This window comes from Monopterus albus, unplaced genomic scaffold, assembly GCF_001952655.1.
Source record: "Monopterus albus unplaced genomic scaffold, M_albus_1.0 scaffold105.1, whole genome shotgun sequence".
NCBI lineage: Eukaryota > Metazoa > Chordata > Actinopteri > Synbranchiformes > Synbranchidae > Monopterus > Monopterus albus.
The window spans coordinates 3560911-3580371 of NW_018127985.1; the positions used below are offsets into that span (position 1 = coordinate 3560911).

At 38.2% G+C, this 19461-nt stretch overlaps 1 protein-coding gene across 2 annotated transcripts in view; it reads left to right on the plus strand.

Moving 5' to 3' along the window:
- Nucleotides 1-18238, plus strand: part of elfn1a (extracellular leucine-rich repeat and fibronectin type III domain containing 1a) — a 59299-nt gene extending 41061 nt beyond the window's left edge. For both annotated transcript variants that reach the window (XM_020610562.1, XM_020610561.1), the window contains one exon: nucleotides 13575-18238. In XM_020610562.1, the coding sequence (XP_020466218.1) occupies nucleotides 14000-16348 (2349 nt within the window). In that variant the 5' untranslated portion in view covers nucleotides 13575-13999 and the 3' untranslated portion in view covers nucleotides 16349-18238. The remainder of the gene's footprint in view (nucleotides 1-13574) is intronic.
- Nucleotides 18239-19461: the final 1223 nt, after the last annotated feature.

Consider the following 19461-nt stretch of genomic DNA (forward strand, 5'->3'; position numbering starts at 1 on the left):
ATTAAATTTAAAAGCACAAAAAATAATTAGCAATCTTAGTGTCTCGTGTAAAGTATCATCCTCTACAGTAAATCTGCTTGTTAGACATTCATTGTGTGAGCTGATGTGCAACTTAAATAGAAATTTGCTGTTTTAATGTCATCACTGACCAGAGAAAACATCTTCATTGAAATTTTGACGTAGTTTTAAAAAGGCATTTGCATTTTAGCTCCTTGGTTTTCATGTTTACATAATATTCAGTGTTCTTGTTCTAAATGGGAGCAGGCATGTATGGCACTACTGAAACTAGAAGTTGAGACAGTGATTTTTTTGTATGCACTCTTGTCAGTAATACACAGTAAGGAAAGACTGGCTTGGACAGACTTCAAACATTAAACCCTCATTGAACACATCAAGTATGTGACAGCATGCTGGACGAGTTGAATGACTCACATTTAATCCACACTGCCTTTCAAGTAGGACCAAAGGATTTTTATGCTGAATTGTCCAGAAATATTTTTAAGCAGGGTATAAATAAAAATATCACATTAGGTGCACAATGAACCAATGTAATATATATACAGAATGCCATTTTCATAATCCTAAAACAGGTTTAATAATCATAGTGATGTAGGTTGTAGCTGCTGCCTTTGAAAATGAAGATATAGAACTGTTGCTCATGAGGTTGACGTCTCTGTGTCCAGAGCTGGAGGCAGACTAAAAAAGCACTTTCTATCAGTTTAATAATTTGATTTTTAAAAAGTGTTCAGAGCAATATCCTTTAACGGGGCCAATATTTCCCACTTTCTCTGCAGAGATATCAGGTTTTATTTCACTGGTTTGTACTGAAAGTGCACTGTAAGAAGAACCTTAAAAATACAGGGTATTTTCAAGAACAATATATTATTGTAACTTTACTGTGAACACTACTGCCTCCAGGCTTTGTTAGAATTGCAGCAGCTGTAGTTTTCTGTTTGCCACTATATTTATCCTTCAGTCATTTCATCATTGATTACTGTAATTATCTTTTTCCTATCCAGGTCTGGACTGTTTTAAAACTTTAGCCATATCAAGCTCTGTAGTTCCAGGTCCTCTGTCATCTTGGATTTCTAATGGATGGCACTAGACAAGAGTTATTTGAATGGATTACCGTAAAGAGCATCATGGATTAGCCTGTGTGAGACATGGAGCCTGATGGAGCCTTAAATTGGGCATATAAAGTGATTATAAAACATCTGTATGTTTGGCAGTTATTTGGCTCCCTCCTCTAGTCTGGAATTTAACCCTTCATCGCCCAGTGCATCACTATCACTTTGGCTTCTTCTGCTGAGACAGCAAGACAGAGAGAGAGAGCAAAACTCATTCATAACAAAGAAATGTTCACGATACTATACGTTTTAGACAATCTAAACAAATTTAGACATAATTAAATAAAGTAGCTTGGGATTTCAGAGGAGTAAACTGTAAAGAACTTTCAAAACCAGTCCTAATGTAGAACATATGAAAATCCAAGGCTTTTAAGCAGATGGTCTCTGAGCTGCCAAATAGAACTAGGGTACTATTTCTTGTTTAGTTCTCTCTTTGTTATTTGTTTAGTTTTTTGGCTGTTAAATGGGGGTAGAACATTAGGGTTAAGATAAAAAAAAGTACAGTATTTATACAACAATTTTTAAAATTAGTATGTATTAATAAAATTAAATGCAGGGTTAGACCTTTTAATATCATCTCCATGACTTTATATTTTATTAATAAAGACATGCAGAGACAACCAGGCTGTGACTTGGAAATGAGAAAGGCAATCATGTGGAAAATGAATGGACATTTAAACAGGACCACACAGTTTTGACAGACAGCTGTCAGCCATTCATTACAGACTCTCTAATGATTTTTTCCACATCATAGATACAATCCTGTGTCACCTTTCTCTGCATGACAGGGGACTTTCTCAAATCATGACAATTCAATTTTTCCCTCTTATTGCATGCCATCCCTTCGGTCAGACTGCAGCCTCTCTGAAGCCTCTTGTCTGTGTAGGATGTCAAGCTATGACATGACACAACACAAACGAAATGCACGTTCAGTGCACATGTTGTTTTGAAAACACAGACTCAGGCATGCTCTTAAGTGAGAAAAGAGGAGATAATTGAAGCTTTGGTTTATCGCCTTCAGAGTAGGATTAAAATCCGAGGCCACTCGCCTTTAAAGGAGGGTCTCTGGCCATCTGCTTTTATATTTGCTTCTGTCAACCACTGTGCTTCATTTTTAACATGTCTCTTTAACTTTTACCTTTTAAATTCTTTTGTGAGACATTATTCAATATACTTTGTTTTTAAGCCAATTAGATTTCAGAAATTTTTTAAATAGAATACAACAAATATAATAATAATAAATACTAAGTTAAATGTTTTGGGTAGGATGTACCTATGCCTCATTATTGTTTTCTTTTCCTTGTAATAAGTAAATGTTATGTGACTCACTGTTTATAATGTGAAGACTGTCTCAGGTTCTCAGGTTTCCCATGGCGCGGTGAATCTTGTAAATAGATTTTCTTAAAAAATATTATTTGGTCTGAATGATAAGATTGCAGGAGAAGAGGCAGCAGGCTGCTCCAATGACAAAATTGTCAGAGCACCATTTTGTCACAGCATCATTTGATGAACCATTTGCAGGTGCTTGTTTGATTAGCTTCTAATCTCTCTGACTCATATCCTCCATTACAGTGTTATTTCACCCCTTCTTTGTCATCAATTGTATAAATTATTATCTATAATTTTCATCATAGCTTGCTCTGTTTGGTTATTTCGGTTAAACAGCAAGTGACCTCACATTTCAGGATTGATTTGTGTGTTTTTCATAGCCACTGTGCTTTGTTATTCCCTTATCCCTGCAGCTCAAATGGATTATAGATTAGTATCAGTGTCTGACTGTGCAACTTGGGCGGTAATGTGTCAGGACTGACAAAGAATTACTCATCCAGTGTGTTTCTAAAACCTAACTGAGACTGTAAATAATTAACTATATGAAAACAGTGTATTGATGATATGAGTAACCGAGTCAATAATGCTGTCTGAATTTCATTTGTCTTTATAACTGGCATCAGTTGTCTCCAGCTGTGTGCTACCAAGATTTATGTGTATCCAGGTTTACTGTACAGCAACTGTATTTACTTATTAATTTACCTTCTGCAAGTGAAAGGGAATGAAATGATCAAATTGATAAATGTAAAGGCTGATTGTACTTAGATACAGTATCCGCATTTTTCCATGTAGAATAGCATAATTTCTACAAGGGCTAAAATAAAAAAATTAAAAAAAAAAATTACTACAATCTGCCACTACAACTTAATGCACAAGCTCTCCTGGAGATCTAGGAAACACAAGAGGAGCGCTCAGATATGCTCAAAAAAAAAAAAAAGAGAAGTGAGACCAAGACAACAAGTCCTCCAACCTATTTGATCCATGTAGTTGCTTGTCCCTTCCCTCTCAAATGAGCATCTCCTGAAATAGCTTATTCCTAATATTCTGACCCTCCCACGTACATATGTAGCTGGTGAGGACAAAAACAAAGACAACTCTGAATATAATGTAGTCCAGTACAACACCACCTTTAACTAAGACCTGAATAATAAACATATAATTGAAATTATAAATGAACAACAATTTCAACAAAAATGAAACATTTTGAGCTTCATAAACACCAATGTTAAGCTGGAAGTGTTACATTGAAGTGCATACAATTGTACCGGTGTACCTAATAAAATGGCCAGTGAGTGTATATCACAACAAATTCGCAACCTAAGAAAGATGAAACCTGATACTAAACAGCTGTCAATATTTTAAACATGGTAAATGGAGCTAAAAGTAGACCATTTTCTAGCTTAACTTTCAAGAAAGTAACCTTGCTTTTATCTTCACACAGACGCTTGTGAAACCACAGCACAGTAAAATCTGAATGCGTCACAGTGAAAATAATTACCCTATGTTCTGATTGAAAGCATTCATTTCAGCAGGGCAAGATAGAAGTAGATGCTTTTATCAGAAAAATAATTAATCACATCACAAAAGGCCACTGTCCACTGTGTAACATATCTTGTTATATGACCTTTCGACTTTGTTGCATAGAATGATGATCGCTTCTGTCTCATCTCCTTATGAGACACATGACATTTATTTATTAGACAAGCTTGTTCAAGTATTTTACAAAAGGCTATCTAGAGGATGAGCATCTGTAAAAGAGAGACGTTTACATGGAGGATCTGTTTTTAATGATAAAACCTCTTGTTAAAAACCCCATTAATTTGTTTGTTTTCTTTAAATAGGGAATGATACATCCTAATGAAATGCCTGTCAGATGGGAGGCATGTGTGAAATGAATGTGAATGGTTTTGTTATGGCTGTGACAGCTATAGTATCAGTGAGTATATGTGAGAGCTGCTCAAACAATACACAGCTTTCCCCTCGTACTGTTTAGTAATAGTCCATACTATAGTATTTTTCTTTTGTAAACCAATTACCCCTTGTTTCCCATGTGCACTTGCAGATGCAAATACAAAAAGACAACAGCAATAAAAATGCAAATTCTGACATTGTTATCAGAGCACTTTATCTCCACTAATGGCCATTAGCATTTCAGACCCTTGTTTGTTGCATCTTCTAACCTAACTGGAATGGAAGTCCTCCCATTGGTGTACCTGTCATCTCATGTTGAGATCTCCTTCAAGTCTACATTTGGCTTTCTGTGGTGTACTAAGTTCAGTCCTTTGATAGTTAAATGTGTGCTCTCTGTTGCATCCTCTACTGCTTATTGAGCCTGGGAGAATTTGCTCTGTCAGAAACAATAACTTTCCTTTCAAGGCAGAGACAGAGAAGCAACTAAAAAGAAAGACAAAGCTACCACAGAGGCAAATGTCAACAGAGCCGCAAAACAGCTATGAAGATACAAAAATGACCAGAAAGAGGCACAAAGCTACCGAAGAATTACTAGAAAGAGATACAAAATGACCATAAGGAGACATCAAATGAAAACTAAGATATACAGTAACAACCACAAAGAGACACAGAACTACTAGAGATACAAAGTGACATAAAATGACCACAAAGAGATAGGAAACAACAACAGTGAGACACAAAATGACCACTAAAAGACAGGAAACATTGCAACCTGTTTGCTGGTTTAAAAGTACATTTTTTTTATTTGATTTATTTGCTTTTGCGGTTTGTAACTGTTGGTTGCCTCCTCAGTCTTCAGTGTTTCACTGTATCATTATTTGTATGACTCACCGAGCATTTTAACATACTGCTTTGAATTAATTTAGTTAAATCAGGATTATGTATTTGTGGTAAAATTTGATGAGAATATACAGTATCTGACATGGGCATACAATTTATTAAAATATCAATACATGGATCATCTTTGCAATTACACACTTGATAGTGTACATTTGGTCAGCATGCCACTGATAAAACTTTAAATTTGCATAAAGTAAATTTAGACAAGCAAAGCCATATACTGCCAAACTAAACTGCATATTGCTGCAAGTGTTACGAATGTCCTGACAAAAGTGAGGCAAATCTTGGAAGTAAAATTTTATTATTTTCCTGGAAACCAAACTACTTCTTCAAGATGTAGATTATTTGAGTTAAAAACTCTCTCACAGTGCCGGGGAGCTAATCTCAAAGTGATAATTTTCTCCTCAATGTGTCGGATACTCCACTGAGTCAGACAGCTATCAACATTCAGCACAGGGAATGGCTGCTCCTATTCACAGCTTGTCAATCAGAGCACTGACTCAGGTCGAGGTGTTGGTCAGAAGCACAGTCCTGCAGGTCAGCATAATTGAATTAGCTCCAGTCACTTTCTGAAGGTTAATTGGTGGGTGAACCATGGCTGGGCATGGCAAGATAATTGACAAAGATGAGGATAACTGTCTTATCACAGATTATAGTCAACATAGGTGAGTTTTATAGCTTCTCATAAAATTACAAACATAAGGAAGCTGACACAAAACAGGCCCATTAAATCCACCTGAACAGTGAGTTTCCATGCGTCCCTGTCACGCTCAGGGCAGCACAGTAGCTCCCGCTTCAGTTCAACATGCCATGAGTCAGCAGCTAGAAACACTACTGGCAGACACTTTGGCTTGGAGACCAAAATAACACGCCGAGTTGATGGTCAGTTGATGGCCTGGAAAATTACATTTAAACCTTCAGGTGTTATTCCAAGTTGTATCTTACTCTCAAATGTACAGAATTAAATTAAATGCTACTTTCCTCCTGTCCCTTTGATAAATGCTCTGTTGGCCATTTGCTTTTTCTCCTGTTCAGTATGCATGCACTAAAGCTTAACAGTTATGGTTTTGTTATAGAATAACATCCCTTATGTGTATAGTACAAAGATCATAAGACTAATGTTAAGAAAGAACTGTGCAATGTTCACTTTTTTGGGATGTCTTCTTTTCTGTTAATTATGTTGCACTGCTGCTTTACTTGTGCATGGTTTCATTTGTTGCATCTATTTCCATCTGTGCAGTGTGAATCCATGCCATTCTCCATGGCTTATCATCTTTATAAGAGGTGTCAGCCAAAGCAGAGCTTTTAGTTTGTAATGAGATTTTTTTTTTTTTTTTTGCTCTCATCTAAGCTTGAATCATGCTAGATCATGAGCCTGCTGAAGGACTCTTGATACACTGAAGAACAATAGAGTGAGATATTGAGAATTTACAAGAGATGGCAAGGCAGTAAGTCATTTAAAGTTTTACAAAGTATGACACCTGCGTGGAATACCAAATGGTGAGTGGGGTGAATTTAACTTTCGTATAGGCCAGGAGGCAGCTTCAGATTCAGGGTGCCTCTCTTTATTAGCCCAACCTTTGCACTCGGGGCCTTAATTATCCAAATGAGGTCTGTTATTTGACATTTAGCACTAATGTATCATCAGCATTAATTGAGATCAACCCGCACTGCAGCATTACTTATCCTGATTCTAATTTGCAGCTAATTAGCAGGGAACCAGTGCTAACTGGCAGCAGAAAGACATTATTTACCATTTATTAAGCTCTAAAATTTTTAATAAACCTAGGATGTTAGATTACAGAGCAAAATAAGGAAAGTATAGGTTCATATGTACAATATTCAACAACAGTTACCATACATTTATAGGTGTCACATTAACAATAGCTGAAATACTAATGTCCATATACTGTTTATGAATTTTTGTGACATTCATTTAATTGTCTAATCAAGCCAAAACTGTTACATAAAATAGAAACTGGTGTTTTCAAAAGTTCTTGATTATATTTGGGACTCATATCACCAACAGCTCTTTACCTATTATGCATAGGCAGAGCAATGGGGTGGCACCGACCACCCCTAGAATCTGATTGGCCACCCCTGCCAGTGTCAGAATGTAATGCTTGTCAGTATAAACTAATGAAAAATTTAAAAAAAACATTGACAAATTGTTGCCTTAAATACAACTAACACTTTTCTGGTGCTTTATAATTGATATTGGTCTAATTAGTTTTATTTCATATCATGCATGCAGAATTGTATTTGCATTCATTTCTCCAACTGTGTTGTTGTGAAGTACTTGGCATGATTCACCTCACTAAGGGAAACCACTGTGCAGCAGTGACATCCTCGACTGAGAATAAATAAAGAACAGCCAAAGTTAGCAAAGAAAGCACTATGTGCATCAAATTATTACAAAAAGTAAACTATTTGAGTCATCATAATGTATGGTTTATTAATTCATAGAACTATGGATTTCATTTACTTTTTACATATATTTCAAATGTGCCACCCGACTGAGTCTGTGCCCCAGTCTGGCCACCTTGTCCAAAAATTTCTAGACCCGTCCCTGCAAGTATGTGCTTTGAGTTTAAATACAGCATCTCATCACTACATTTCTCGTTGTATTTCAGCCACAGGATGTCATGTTGAGACCTTCTACTTCCATCTTATAAGGCAACTCTTGATTGTTACACGGAATAAAAGGCTTTGTCTGAAAAACAAATGAGTTCAGTTCATCGAGCTCCATCTATACAAAACACTGAACTTTAAACAAACCGTAGTCAATGAAGACTGGACCGCCAATTCCTTCTGTGCAATATTCCCTGAGTAATTACAGTACAAGTTTATTATGTTGTGATATAACCCAAGCATATGTGCCCTCATTCTCCCTCTCTCCGAAGACTTCAATGAGGACAATGTTTTCCTTCCCCAAGAAAAGTAGCACATTTCTAGTGAATTGATTCTCGCCTTCTGGTCTCCCATCCTCACTTCTTTCCATTCTTCCCAGCATGCATTTTCAATTACATCAAATAAAGGGCAGTCATTGGTATGGATGAGGAGGGTCCTCAGAGATCAGGGCACCTTCACCATCACAAAGCACAAGATAGGAAGCATGGGAAAAAACAAGAAAAAGCAGGGCCCCAGACTCTAAAAACAGATCCTTTGATATCAGGCTTTTGTAGACACCTGGAGATAGAAGAGGAAAATATTAATTTATAATGCACAGTGAAATTGTTTGGACAGACACAGTGACAAACAGAAGGGAACTGAGAGGCAGAGATAGCCAGAGAGGGTGGGTGAGGTGCGGATAATATAAGACTGTTTGTGGGGAGGAAGACACAGTAGTTTTGACATCTTTTATCTCCACATGATGCTCTGGAGCTTCTGTCAAAGTTTCCCTTGCAGCACTGGTTCTTGTGGCAGAGGAGCACTCCTGAGGGTCTGTGTGGGGATGACTCCTCTGCATCACATTTAAATTCTCCAGCCAGGCACAGATAGCCACAGTAGCTGAAAGAACCCACTTAAAGTACTGCCAAAACTGCCACTTCGCAACATCCTATCCCTACTTCAAGCCTCTTGACCTCTTGATTTTCCACAGGGTGCCAATAAAAAAGTCAGATTCCTTGCTCAAATTTAGTTGTGCTGCATGCAGCTGGAAACCCATCATTTCATCAAAGCTAGATCTGTATTTCCTCATACTTACCTGTCTAGCCGCATTTGTGATGTTTTGTAGCCTTTTTCATAACAAATGAACCAAATGATTTACTGAGTAGAAGTGAGGTATCAAGGAGCCTTGAGCAACCTGAACAGACATTTACAAGGCTGTGTTTGAACCATTCTTCAAGAGCAGGGTTTCAATAGGCTATCCACAGAAGAGGAAAAGAAAAAGAAAAGCCTTCATTACCCAGTGCATAAAGCCTAAATGGAAACAAGACTTTGGAATGGCTGCTTGTGTCTGATAGAGGAATATACTCAGCTCTGATGCCTTGGGTGTTCTGGCCTGCGACACTCAGGGCTAGCACTGGACCATACAGATTGCTGCCGTTATGGAAAGTGAGTCTGTGTTGGCAAATAAAGCAACATGCACTGCTGACTGCCTTAGGCTCATTTAAAGATCTACACAAGAAAAAGCAATGACACTGTTTGCAATTTCCAGGTTTTCTGCATAAATTGGTCATGAAATGTGATCTGATCTTTACCTAAGTCACAAATATCAACACAATATTTTTAAGCTGATGAAACACAGTCACGATCTTTTATGTCTTTATTGAACACACCAATTAAACATACATAGTGAGGGTGGAAAAAGTGATGACAACACAAGGCTTCTGATGTCTGAACGTCAACTGGAGTCAGATGTTAGTAAACCTGGAGTCCAATTAATGAAATTAGAATGGAAGTGTGGTTTAGAGCTGCCTTGACTTATAAAAACAATGAAACAGTGTCAGTGTGCTGTTCACAAGCAGTATCCACTGATGTGAGTCATGCCTCACAAAAAAAAAGACCTTTCAGAAGACCTATGATCAAGAGTTGTTGATTTGCATGTAGCTGAAAATGGTTACAGAGTCATCTCAAAGACTTCAGATATTCATCAGGCCACAGACATATTGTCTGTAAATGGAGACAATTTGATACTGTGGCTACTCTCCATAGCCGTGGGTGCCCAGCCAAGATCACTCCAAAGGCAGAACACAGAATGCTCAAGGAGGTTAAAAAAGAACTCTAGAGTTAAAATCTCTGTCCATGAGTTAACCATATGCAAAATATTGAACAGACATGGTATCCATGGCAGGACATCATGGAGGAAACTACTGCTTTCCAAAAATGACATTGCTGCACACTGAAGTTTGCCAAAGACCACCTTGACACTCCACAACACCGGTGGGAAAATATCAGTGAACATATGAAACAAAAGGTAAAATTGTTTAAGGAGAACACACAGCAGTACATGTGGTATAAAAAGAGAACCGCATACCAAAATGAAAATCACAACAGTAAAGTACGGTGGAGAGAGCATCATGATGTGGGGCTGCTTTGCTGCTTCTGGACCTGGACCACTTGCCATCTGTAGAGGGATAAATGAATTCCCAGGTTTATCAACATATCTTAGAGGATAATGTCAGGGTGGCTGTCCACAAACTGAAGCCCAGAACGACAATTGCATCAGGACAATAAGCTTGAACATCAAAGAAAATCTACCACAAAATGGCTTTGGAGACACAAAATCCTCCTTTTGAAGTGGCCCAGTCAGGGCCCAGACCTCAACCCAGTAGAGATGATGTGGAATGACCTCGTGAGCCATTCACACCAGATATCCTAAAGAATATGACTGAGCTGAAGCAGTCTGTGAGGAGAAATTGTTCAAAATTCCTCCTGAACATTGTGCAGGTCTATCCCACAGCTACAGGAAGCACTTGTTTGAGGTTATTGCTGCCAAAGGTGGTTCAACCAGTTATTAACACACAGTTGCCATTACTTTTTCCACCATCACTTTGTAGGTTTAATGGGGGTGTTCAATAATTACACATGAAAGATCACAAAAGTTTGTGTTTTCCCAGCTTAGAAATATTCTTTTTGTTGATATTTGTGACTGGTGAAGATCAGATCACATTTCACAACCATTTTATGCAGAAAACCAGGAAACTGCAAATGGTGCCATTACTTTTTCTTGTGTGATTTGCATAAAACTAAGGCACTCGAAACTTATAATGTAGTTGCTTTTTTATCCCCCAACCGACCACTCCAGGTGTTGTTTTTGATTGGCCTGTACTGTGGATTAAGTACAGGATTTAAGATACAGCATTTGAATGCAAAATCTGTGTTGTGTCAGGCAGGACTACTGTATAGTATCAGTGTGAGCATGCTGGTGTTTTTGTGTTTACCCCAACAAAGGGAAGTAGCCTATCTGTAATTTATGCATGGTTTGAGCGGTGAGGCAGTGAATCACTTAGAGGCTCACTAGAGTGCGTCACTGTGGACAAACAAAACACAGCAGATGGATTCTAAACAAGAGGATACTTCTCATGTTTAAGTTAAACTTCCATTAAGCTGCTAAAGGGTCTTGCACCATGTGCCACGCTGTGAGCGCCTGGAGGTTAGGTCAGATGAATCTCTGCCATGCAGTATTTGTGATAAAGGTCAGACTGGTGAATAACAGTGATCTTTAACAGATCTTTCAGCTTGCCAGACATCTAGCAGAGCTGAATTTTTCATATTCATTTTATGGAACATTTGATTTTGAAGCTCTTACCTCCCAGGGGCTTTGAAAGTGTTCTTTTCTTCAACGCTCCTCTGCTACTGCTCTTTTGTCATCATGAAGGTGGTTTTGGAATGGCAGCCTTTGGCATTCTGTTGCAGTGTCCTCCACTACAGCATTTCATTCTGCTCTTTATCTGGGCTTGAATAGCTGACCAGTGCTTTTTTGTGATTATCTCAGCCCTATTGCAGATAATGTCTTAGTACTGTGTGAAGCAAGAACATTTGCAATTAAAACAGTTTCTAGCCAACAAAATTGCCCTTCGTTTGTCTTTTATGCACTTTTGAATGAAACTCAGGCCAAGCATTTTTAAGTTTGGACAGTCTTTCAGAAAACTGCAGCTGTACAATTCAATGACAGGGTTTGACCTCAGCTGTTGAACTTTGTCAGGACCATATTGCCAATAACATTCATTTAAGTTATTCAGTCAGAGTTTATTGAAAATTGATTTTCATATACCACATAATACACTTTTGGTAAAAAGTGGCAATGGGAAAACAAAAATAGTGAACTGACAAGGAAAACATATTGTACCAATTTCATTCTTTACAGAAAATGTATGAAATGTAAAACACAAAAAGGCTAATCTAAAAGCTATACTGTAAATTCAAATGTGATCTCACCCTCAAGGCCCAAGTCAAATCTATGTGAAACATGCAACGCCTCAGAGTATATTACCAATATTCCAATGTATCTGTTTATCAGTTTAAAGTGCAGTGTTGATTGTTGGACATAATTCGGAATTGGATTTTTTTTTTTTTTGGCAGCTAAACATGACAAAATACCAGCAAAGAAAGGCAGCCATGTTACAACAGTGATATGGTTCACTTTTGCAATGTCTGAGGTGGAACAGACCATCACACTGTGTAAAGTTTGGAAAAACTTACCCAAACCAAAAGTGTCAGCATGACCAACCTGTTGCAGATACAGTATGCTTATTCAGTAATTCTTCCAGTGGTGAGTTCCTTCATTTAAAATACGTGTTTATTTTTTAAATAATACTACTTTTCAAGTAAGTGCTGCTTTTTTGTAATGGTTGCACAGCTGTTCCTAGTGATATTCTTTAGAATGTTTACAATATGTAAAAGGAGCACAGCCTTGCTAGTAATGTTTCAGTTACAGGGAAATGGCATGTACTATAGTTTGACAAAGCAAAGTTTTGAATCATATTTTGTCTTCATGTAGGCAGTTCCTAAAATGGTGAAGACTTTTTTTAAATTTTGGTTTGCCTACATTTTTACCATTTACCAATGTCACTTGTGGTGACAATGATAACTGTTCAGCAAAAATTTCAAAGGATGACTTTTATATGGTTTTGAATTATGTGTGAAATGTCAAATCAAGTGAAAATATTTTTTAATCTAGTTAATCTTTTTTACAATTTACCTGATATTCTACAGCATATCACAGAGTTGGTTAAATGGTACAACCTTTGTATGAAACTACAGAAGACATGCATGTAAGGATGTTATATTGTGTGCTGTAATGCATATTTAAGAAAAAACAAATCAGGAAAAAAAAAAACTTTAGGGATATTTTTCCCCCACTTTGCAATGACTTGTTTCCCTTTGCAAAATGTCTTAATTTAATTTAGGATGATCCAGTAATGACAATGAACATGGTTTCCTAATTTTTTCTTGCATAATTTCAGTTCATTAAAAAAGCATGTATTCATGAAGGTTTTTAAAGATCCTAAATACACTGATCCAAAGTATTATTTCATGTGGTGCTCCATAACGCAGCTTTTTAACACTGGCCTCCACAGTTGCATCTGACAGTCTTCAGGTTAATGGTGTGAAAACAGGGACCTTGCTTTTCCTTGACTGTCAAGTGGTAATTGGCCAGTGGTTGCCTTTAACAGCAGTCTGCCACAGGGACTTCAAACATCTCTTAAAATGTGTACAAACAAATTGGTGTGGTATGAACTAGGAGTGCAATAAACATTAATTTTAGGCTTAGACTGCAACATTTCAATACCAACATGCGAAATAAGTAAATTCTTTATCTGGATCAAATATAACTGTTGTATTCTTTTCTTTATATTTTAGGTTATTCCTCCGTGCACATGAGCAAGACACAGGAAAGAAGACAGCGGGAGAAACAATAAGATGAGACCATTTAATCATGGTAACCTATAAGCAGAATAGCACAAGCCAATCTGAGGTGGTGAAATGTCCTTTAAGCATCACCACAAGTTCACTGCAGGAAAACCTCAATGAAACAAGCTCAGCGTAAAGGTAGATATACAACAATTTTCTGATTGGTACACAGGGGCAATACCATCTATCAATGAAGAGAAGACAAATAAAAGGTTTGTTTCTGGGCCTGAGAACAGTTGATCATCTGGCTGATTTACCAACGGGATCATCTCAGTTGTATTGAAACCACCACAGTATCACCCTCTCTCTCTCTCTCTCTCTCTCTCTCTCTCTCTCTCTCTATTTGGCCCTGCACGACTCTCAGAGAAGCACCAATGGCCTGCAGCTTAGGCATGGTGACGAGTGCCTTGTTTTGGTCTGTAGCCATTGTATGTTTGACTCATATTGGCAGAGTCAGTGGAGATTGTTGGTTAATTGAAGGCGAAAAGGGCTTTGTATGGCTTGCAATTTGTAGCCAAAACCAACCACCTTATGAGGCCATTCCACAGCATATTAACAGCACCATCGTGGACCTTCGTCTGAATGAAAACAAAATCAAAAGTATCCATTATTCTTCCCTTAGTCGCTTTGCCAACTTGACCTACCTGAACCTGACGAAGAATGAAATCTCCTACATAGAGGATGGAGCCTTTTCTGCTCAGTTTAACCTACAAGTCCTTCAAATGGGCTTCAACAAGATGAGGAACCTGACAGAGGGGATCCTCAGGGGTTTAGGAAAGCTGCAGTACCTCTACCTCCAGGCAAACCTGATTGAGACTGTGACACCCAATGCCTTTTGGGAATGCCCCAACATAGAGAACATTGACCTCTCCATGAACCGAATCCAGCAGTTAGACGGGTCCACGTTTACCAGTTTAACTAAACTGACTACCTGTGAGCTGTATACCAACCCTTTCAACTGCTCATGTGAATTACTTGGTTTTGTCAAATGGCTCTCAGTTTTCCCGAACAGGACGAATGAGCGAATGGTGTGTGATTCCCCACCTGGTGTCTCTGGTTACAGTTTATTGAGCCAGAATCCTAACAATCCAACATATCGAAATGCACTTCACATGCTCACCACTGTGTGTACTGATGATTATGTGACACCTTTCATTCCTATGCCCACTGAGTCCATGCTACCACTACCTGACTCGACACTTGGTGGGATGGATGAATGTCCCTCAGGCACAGAACCGGAAGAGACTACCATCAGTACAACTTACATCGATTTGGAAGTAAGCCCTCTGATGAAACTCAAGCAAGTATCAAATACAGGTGCAACCATCACAGTTCAGATTCCACATCCCTACAAGAAGATGTACATCCTGGTTCTGTACAACAACAGCTTTTTCACAGATATTCAGAACCTGAAAGATATAAAGGAGGATATTGAATTAAAAAACCTTAAACCACACACTAACTACACATACTGTGTCGCTTCAATACGTAACTCTCTAAGACACAACCACACTTGTCTGACAATTACTACTGGCCCTTGGAGTGGCAAGAGCAGAGTTGTAAACAATGCAACTGCCACTCACTACATAATGACAATTTTAGGCTGCCTCTTTAGCATGGTCATTTTTCTGGGGGTGGTCTATTATTGCTTGCGAAGAAAACGTCAGCAAGATGAAAAGCACAAAAAATCTAATAGCCTGAAGAAAAATATAATGGAACTCAAATATGGACAAGAACTGGAAGGGGGGACTATATCTCGAATGTCACAGAAGCAGTTGTTGGCAGGGGAAAGCATGATGCGTATGCCATACTTACCATCTGCTAGTGAAATGGAGCAGTACAAATTTCAAGAGATAAGTGATACTCCTAAAATGATGAAGGGAAATTACATGGAGGTGCGAAGCGTGGACCACCATGAACGCAGGGAGTGTGACATGGGAATGGTTGGGAACAGCCAGGGGTCAGTTGCGGAGATTTCCACCATTGCAAAAGAGGTGGATAAAGTCAATCAGATAATTAACAACTGTATAGATGCTCTAAAGTCAGAATCCACCTCTTTTCAAGGGGTGAAATCTGGAGCGGTGTCCACAGCAGAGCCACAGCTCATACTAATATCAGAACACCCACAGGGTAAATCTGGCCTTCTGTCCCCAGAGTACAAGGATAGCTACCATCATTCTCTGCAGAGGCATCGAACCTCTGATGTCTCACCAAAGAGGCCCAGCACTGCCACAGGAGGGCCCATGCGAAGCCCCAGGCCTTATCGTTCTGAATCTAAGTACATAGAGAAAACCTCCCCTACAGGAGAGACCATTCTCACTGTAACTCCTGCTGCTGCCATTCTGAGGGCTGAAGCAGAGAAGATCCGTCAGTACACTGACCACCGGCACTCATATCCTGATGCTCAAATAGAGGAGCTTGAAGGACCTGACAGCCACAAGTCCATGCTGGAGCCTCTTACTCACTGCCGCTCCAGAGACTTAGCATATTCCCATTTGGCATCCCAGTATCACAATCTAAGCTTCTCCTCCAGTCCCGAATACTACTGCAAACCTTCACACAGCATCTGGGAGCGGTTTAAACTTCACCGCAAACGGCACAAAGATGAGGAATACATGGCTGCGGGCCATGCACTGCGTAAGAAAGTCCAGTTTGCAAAGGATGAGGACCTGCATGATATTTTGGACTACTGGAAAGGTGTATCAGCCCAACATAAATCATAACCTCTTTAGGTGTTTTTAAAATAGACCACACATTGCAGAAATGACACAAGAACCTCATCTGACAGTTGAATAAATGAAAACTTATTAAAACATATTATAATCAACTACTCATTCATGTGTATTAGCTACATTCTCTTTTGACTGTGAGGAAAATGGGGTAAATATTCTTACAATTTGTGATATTATGTAAAGCATTCATCAGGAAAACTTTTATCTATTAATGAGAAAATATACTGCAAATTAATATTATGTATGTTACAATGGATTTTAGGTTTTTGGGTATCGCATGGCCAGGTCCTGTGACAGTGGATTTGCTGTTGTGTAATATGAAACTACTATATGAAGATATGTAAAGCAAAACCTCAGTATTTTTGGACGAACTATCTGAACCTTTTCTTCAAAAATAATCTTTTTCTTCTCTCCCTGCATATATTTACTTCAATAAATCAATGTACAGTTATGGGTTTCTATATTTTCAATGTTTGCTGTGTACATGGAGAAGTATTGGTGGACGAATCAGATTTATCAAATGGAGTGCAGTTTATTTAGATTATCTTGTTAAAAGAATGGCATGTACCGCTTTAAACCTGTCGGAATATTTGCTATTTTTACCACAACTGCCTGTTTTTTTTAATTATATTTTTTAAGCTTTCACATGCATATACAATTTTAAAATCCCCGTAATCCCATAAAGCAGTATTCACTGACTGGATTCTGATAGAAAATAGAGTATATCTCATCCTGTAATGAGGCTCAGTCATCAGTTTCATGAACTCTCATTTGAACATTTAGTACCAAAGTAGAAAAATAACTGAAATGTTTACAATATTTCTGCACAGTCTGGGAATTGTAATGTGTGAACATACAACGGTAGGCTGTAGACTAAGCTTTTTTTTTTGTATCAGTTACTCCTTCAAACTTAAAGACATTGGGAAACGATAATATCCACACAGGATGTGGTGTTGAAGGCCTGATATCAATCACTAACACTTCAAAGGGAAGGTAGCTGTACACTGTCACCTTTTGTTTAGGTACACAGACACCTGTTCTTCCCTGCAGAGGAGCTCGATGGATGAATGTAACAGATACATATACTGATCTGTCTATGGCAGCTTTTATGAATATTTTCAAGAAAATATTTATTTAATGCTATTAATAACTATGTTTTTTTTGCTTTGATATTTCTTCCACTGTATTGTATTGCATAATGTCTGATCAGATAAATGCAGGAAAGTATTTTGTTATACAGATGGGCCTTGTTGCTTGCTGAGATGTCTCATTTCATTTTTAACTATGAGGCTGTTAAATCTTTTTGTATTCTACGAAAGCTACGTACCAGACAAATATCAACATGCTAGAGTAAAATTTGAGAATGTGAAACTGAAATCTTCTGACATACTGGCTGTGAATTTGTATACCATGAAATGTTTTTAAGTAAATATAAGACTTAAAGCTTTTTTTTTTTTTTTGTTGATGTTTATATAACTTATTCCAATCAGGCTCATGGTTATTCATTGTATGTTAATGAATAAGTAAAACATGTTTTTAACTTTGCTGTTCTTTCTTAATAATATAACTCTACTCCTGCAAAGACATTCAAAACAATCTTTGCTGATATTATATACTGTACATTCTGCTGAATTGTGCTCATGATTATGAAAAAAAGCTGTCCCTGGTAGGCTAGTGGTTAAGGCGCTCTCCCCGCGGCATCCCGGGTTCGAATCCAGAGTGCGCCAAATGTCAACATGTGAGTCATCAGTGTGAAGATTCGCTGTGGCGAGCCTTAAAACACGGGAAAAGCCGAATGTGACTTCAGCGTGCAGTGGTTAGCGCCGTTGCCTCACAGCGAGAAGGTTCCGGGTTCAGGCCCCACCTGGGACCTTTCTGTGTGGAGTTTGCATGTTCTCTGTGTGGGTTCTCTCTGGGTACTCTGGCTTCCTCCCACAGTCCAAAGACATGCAGCTCAGTGTCTTGGTGTCTCTAAATTGCCCATAGGTGTGCGTGGTTGTTCGTCTATGTGTTAGCCCTACGATGGATTGGCGACCTGTCCAGGGTGTACCCCGCCTTTGCCCGATTGCTGGCCGGGATTGGCTCCGACCTTGTTCAGGGACTAAGCGGTAGAAAATGAATGAATGAGTTTAAGGAAATTGAGCTACTGTACTTCCCTGAAGCAAATGTCTTTTTTTTTTTTATTTAGATTTTTTTCTATTCTCATTAATGTCCATCTATATGTAGTGCTCATTTTAACTGAATTGCCATAAGAGTTCAGTATAGTTGGGGCTCAAATATTTTCCAAATTTTCCTCCCTGACACTGGTCAAATCCTTTTCTGCTTTGATACTTTGTGCATTGTATATTAGGTTGCTTAACCTGCACCACTCTCGCCAACCTCAGTCTTGGTCACATGTTTGCAAACTCAAAAACTGGGTACAAACGTCAGCATCAGACTGTCAGTGATTCAATTCTTCTTCTGTTCTTTTAGACATTGATCACCCATTTGTATTTGTCAGTGTCATTATGGATCCGTTTCATGTGTCATGTCACTGCTGTTATTTATTAATGTGAAATGAAGCATGTATGAGCCTGATGTGAATGTGTTATGTAAGCACCTTATAAAGTGTTAACTTGGTTGTCTGACTTAATATTTCAACCGCCTTAAGATTTTGGACTATGTGTACACGTGTAAATTTCCTTTTGTTTTATTTCAATGTTGGCACTGTTGACATGTCTTTATTTATTGTTGTTTTTATAAAATCATTTCAGTATCTTCTGAGAGCTGTTGGGTTTCTAGTTCATTTAGCTATTTAGCAACATGTTTTTATACCACATATTGTAGCACTTCTGTGTCTAAAGTTTAAAGTGTTGAGAAAACCTTTAGAAGAGTCAACAGTTGTTCAATTTCATCAAAACAAAAGAGCACAAAAGTGTGTTTTTTTATTTGATTTCTTAATACTATGTTATCTGCTTTCCGACAAAGTACTGTGAAATAAAGTTAAGGGTGCACATACAGTATACACTCAGCATCTTTATTACGACTGATGTCAGAATCACTAAAGCTTCTCTACAGCCATCGTCTACTGGACCCGACTGTGTCACATCAAAATGTATTATAGC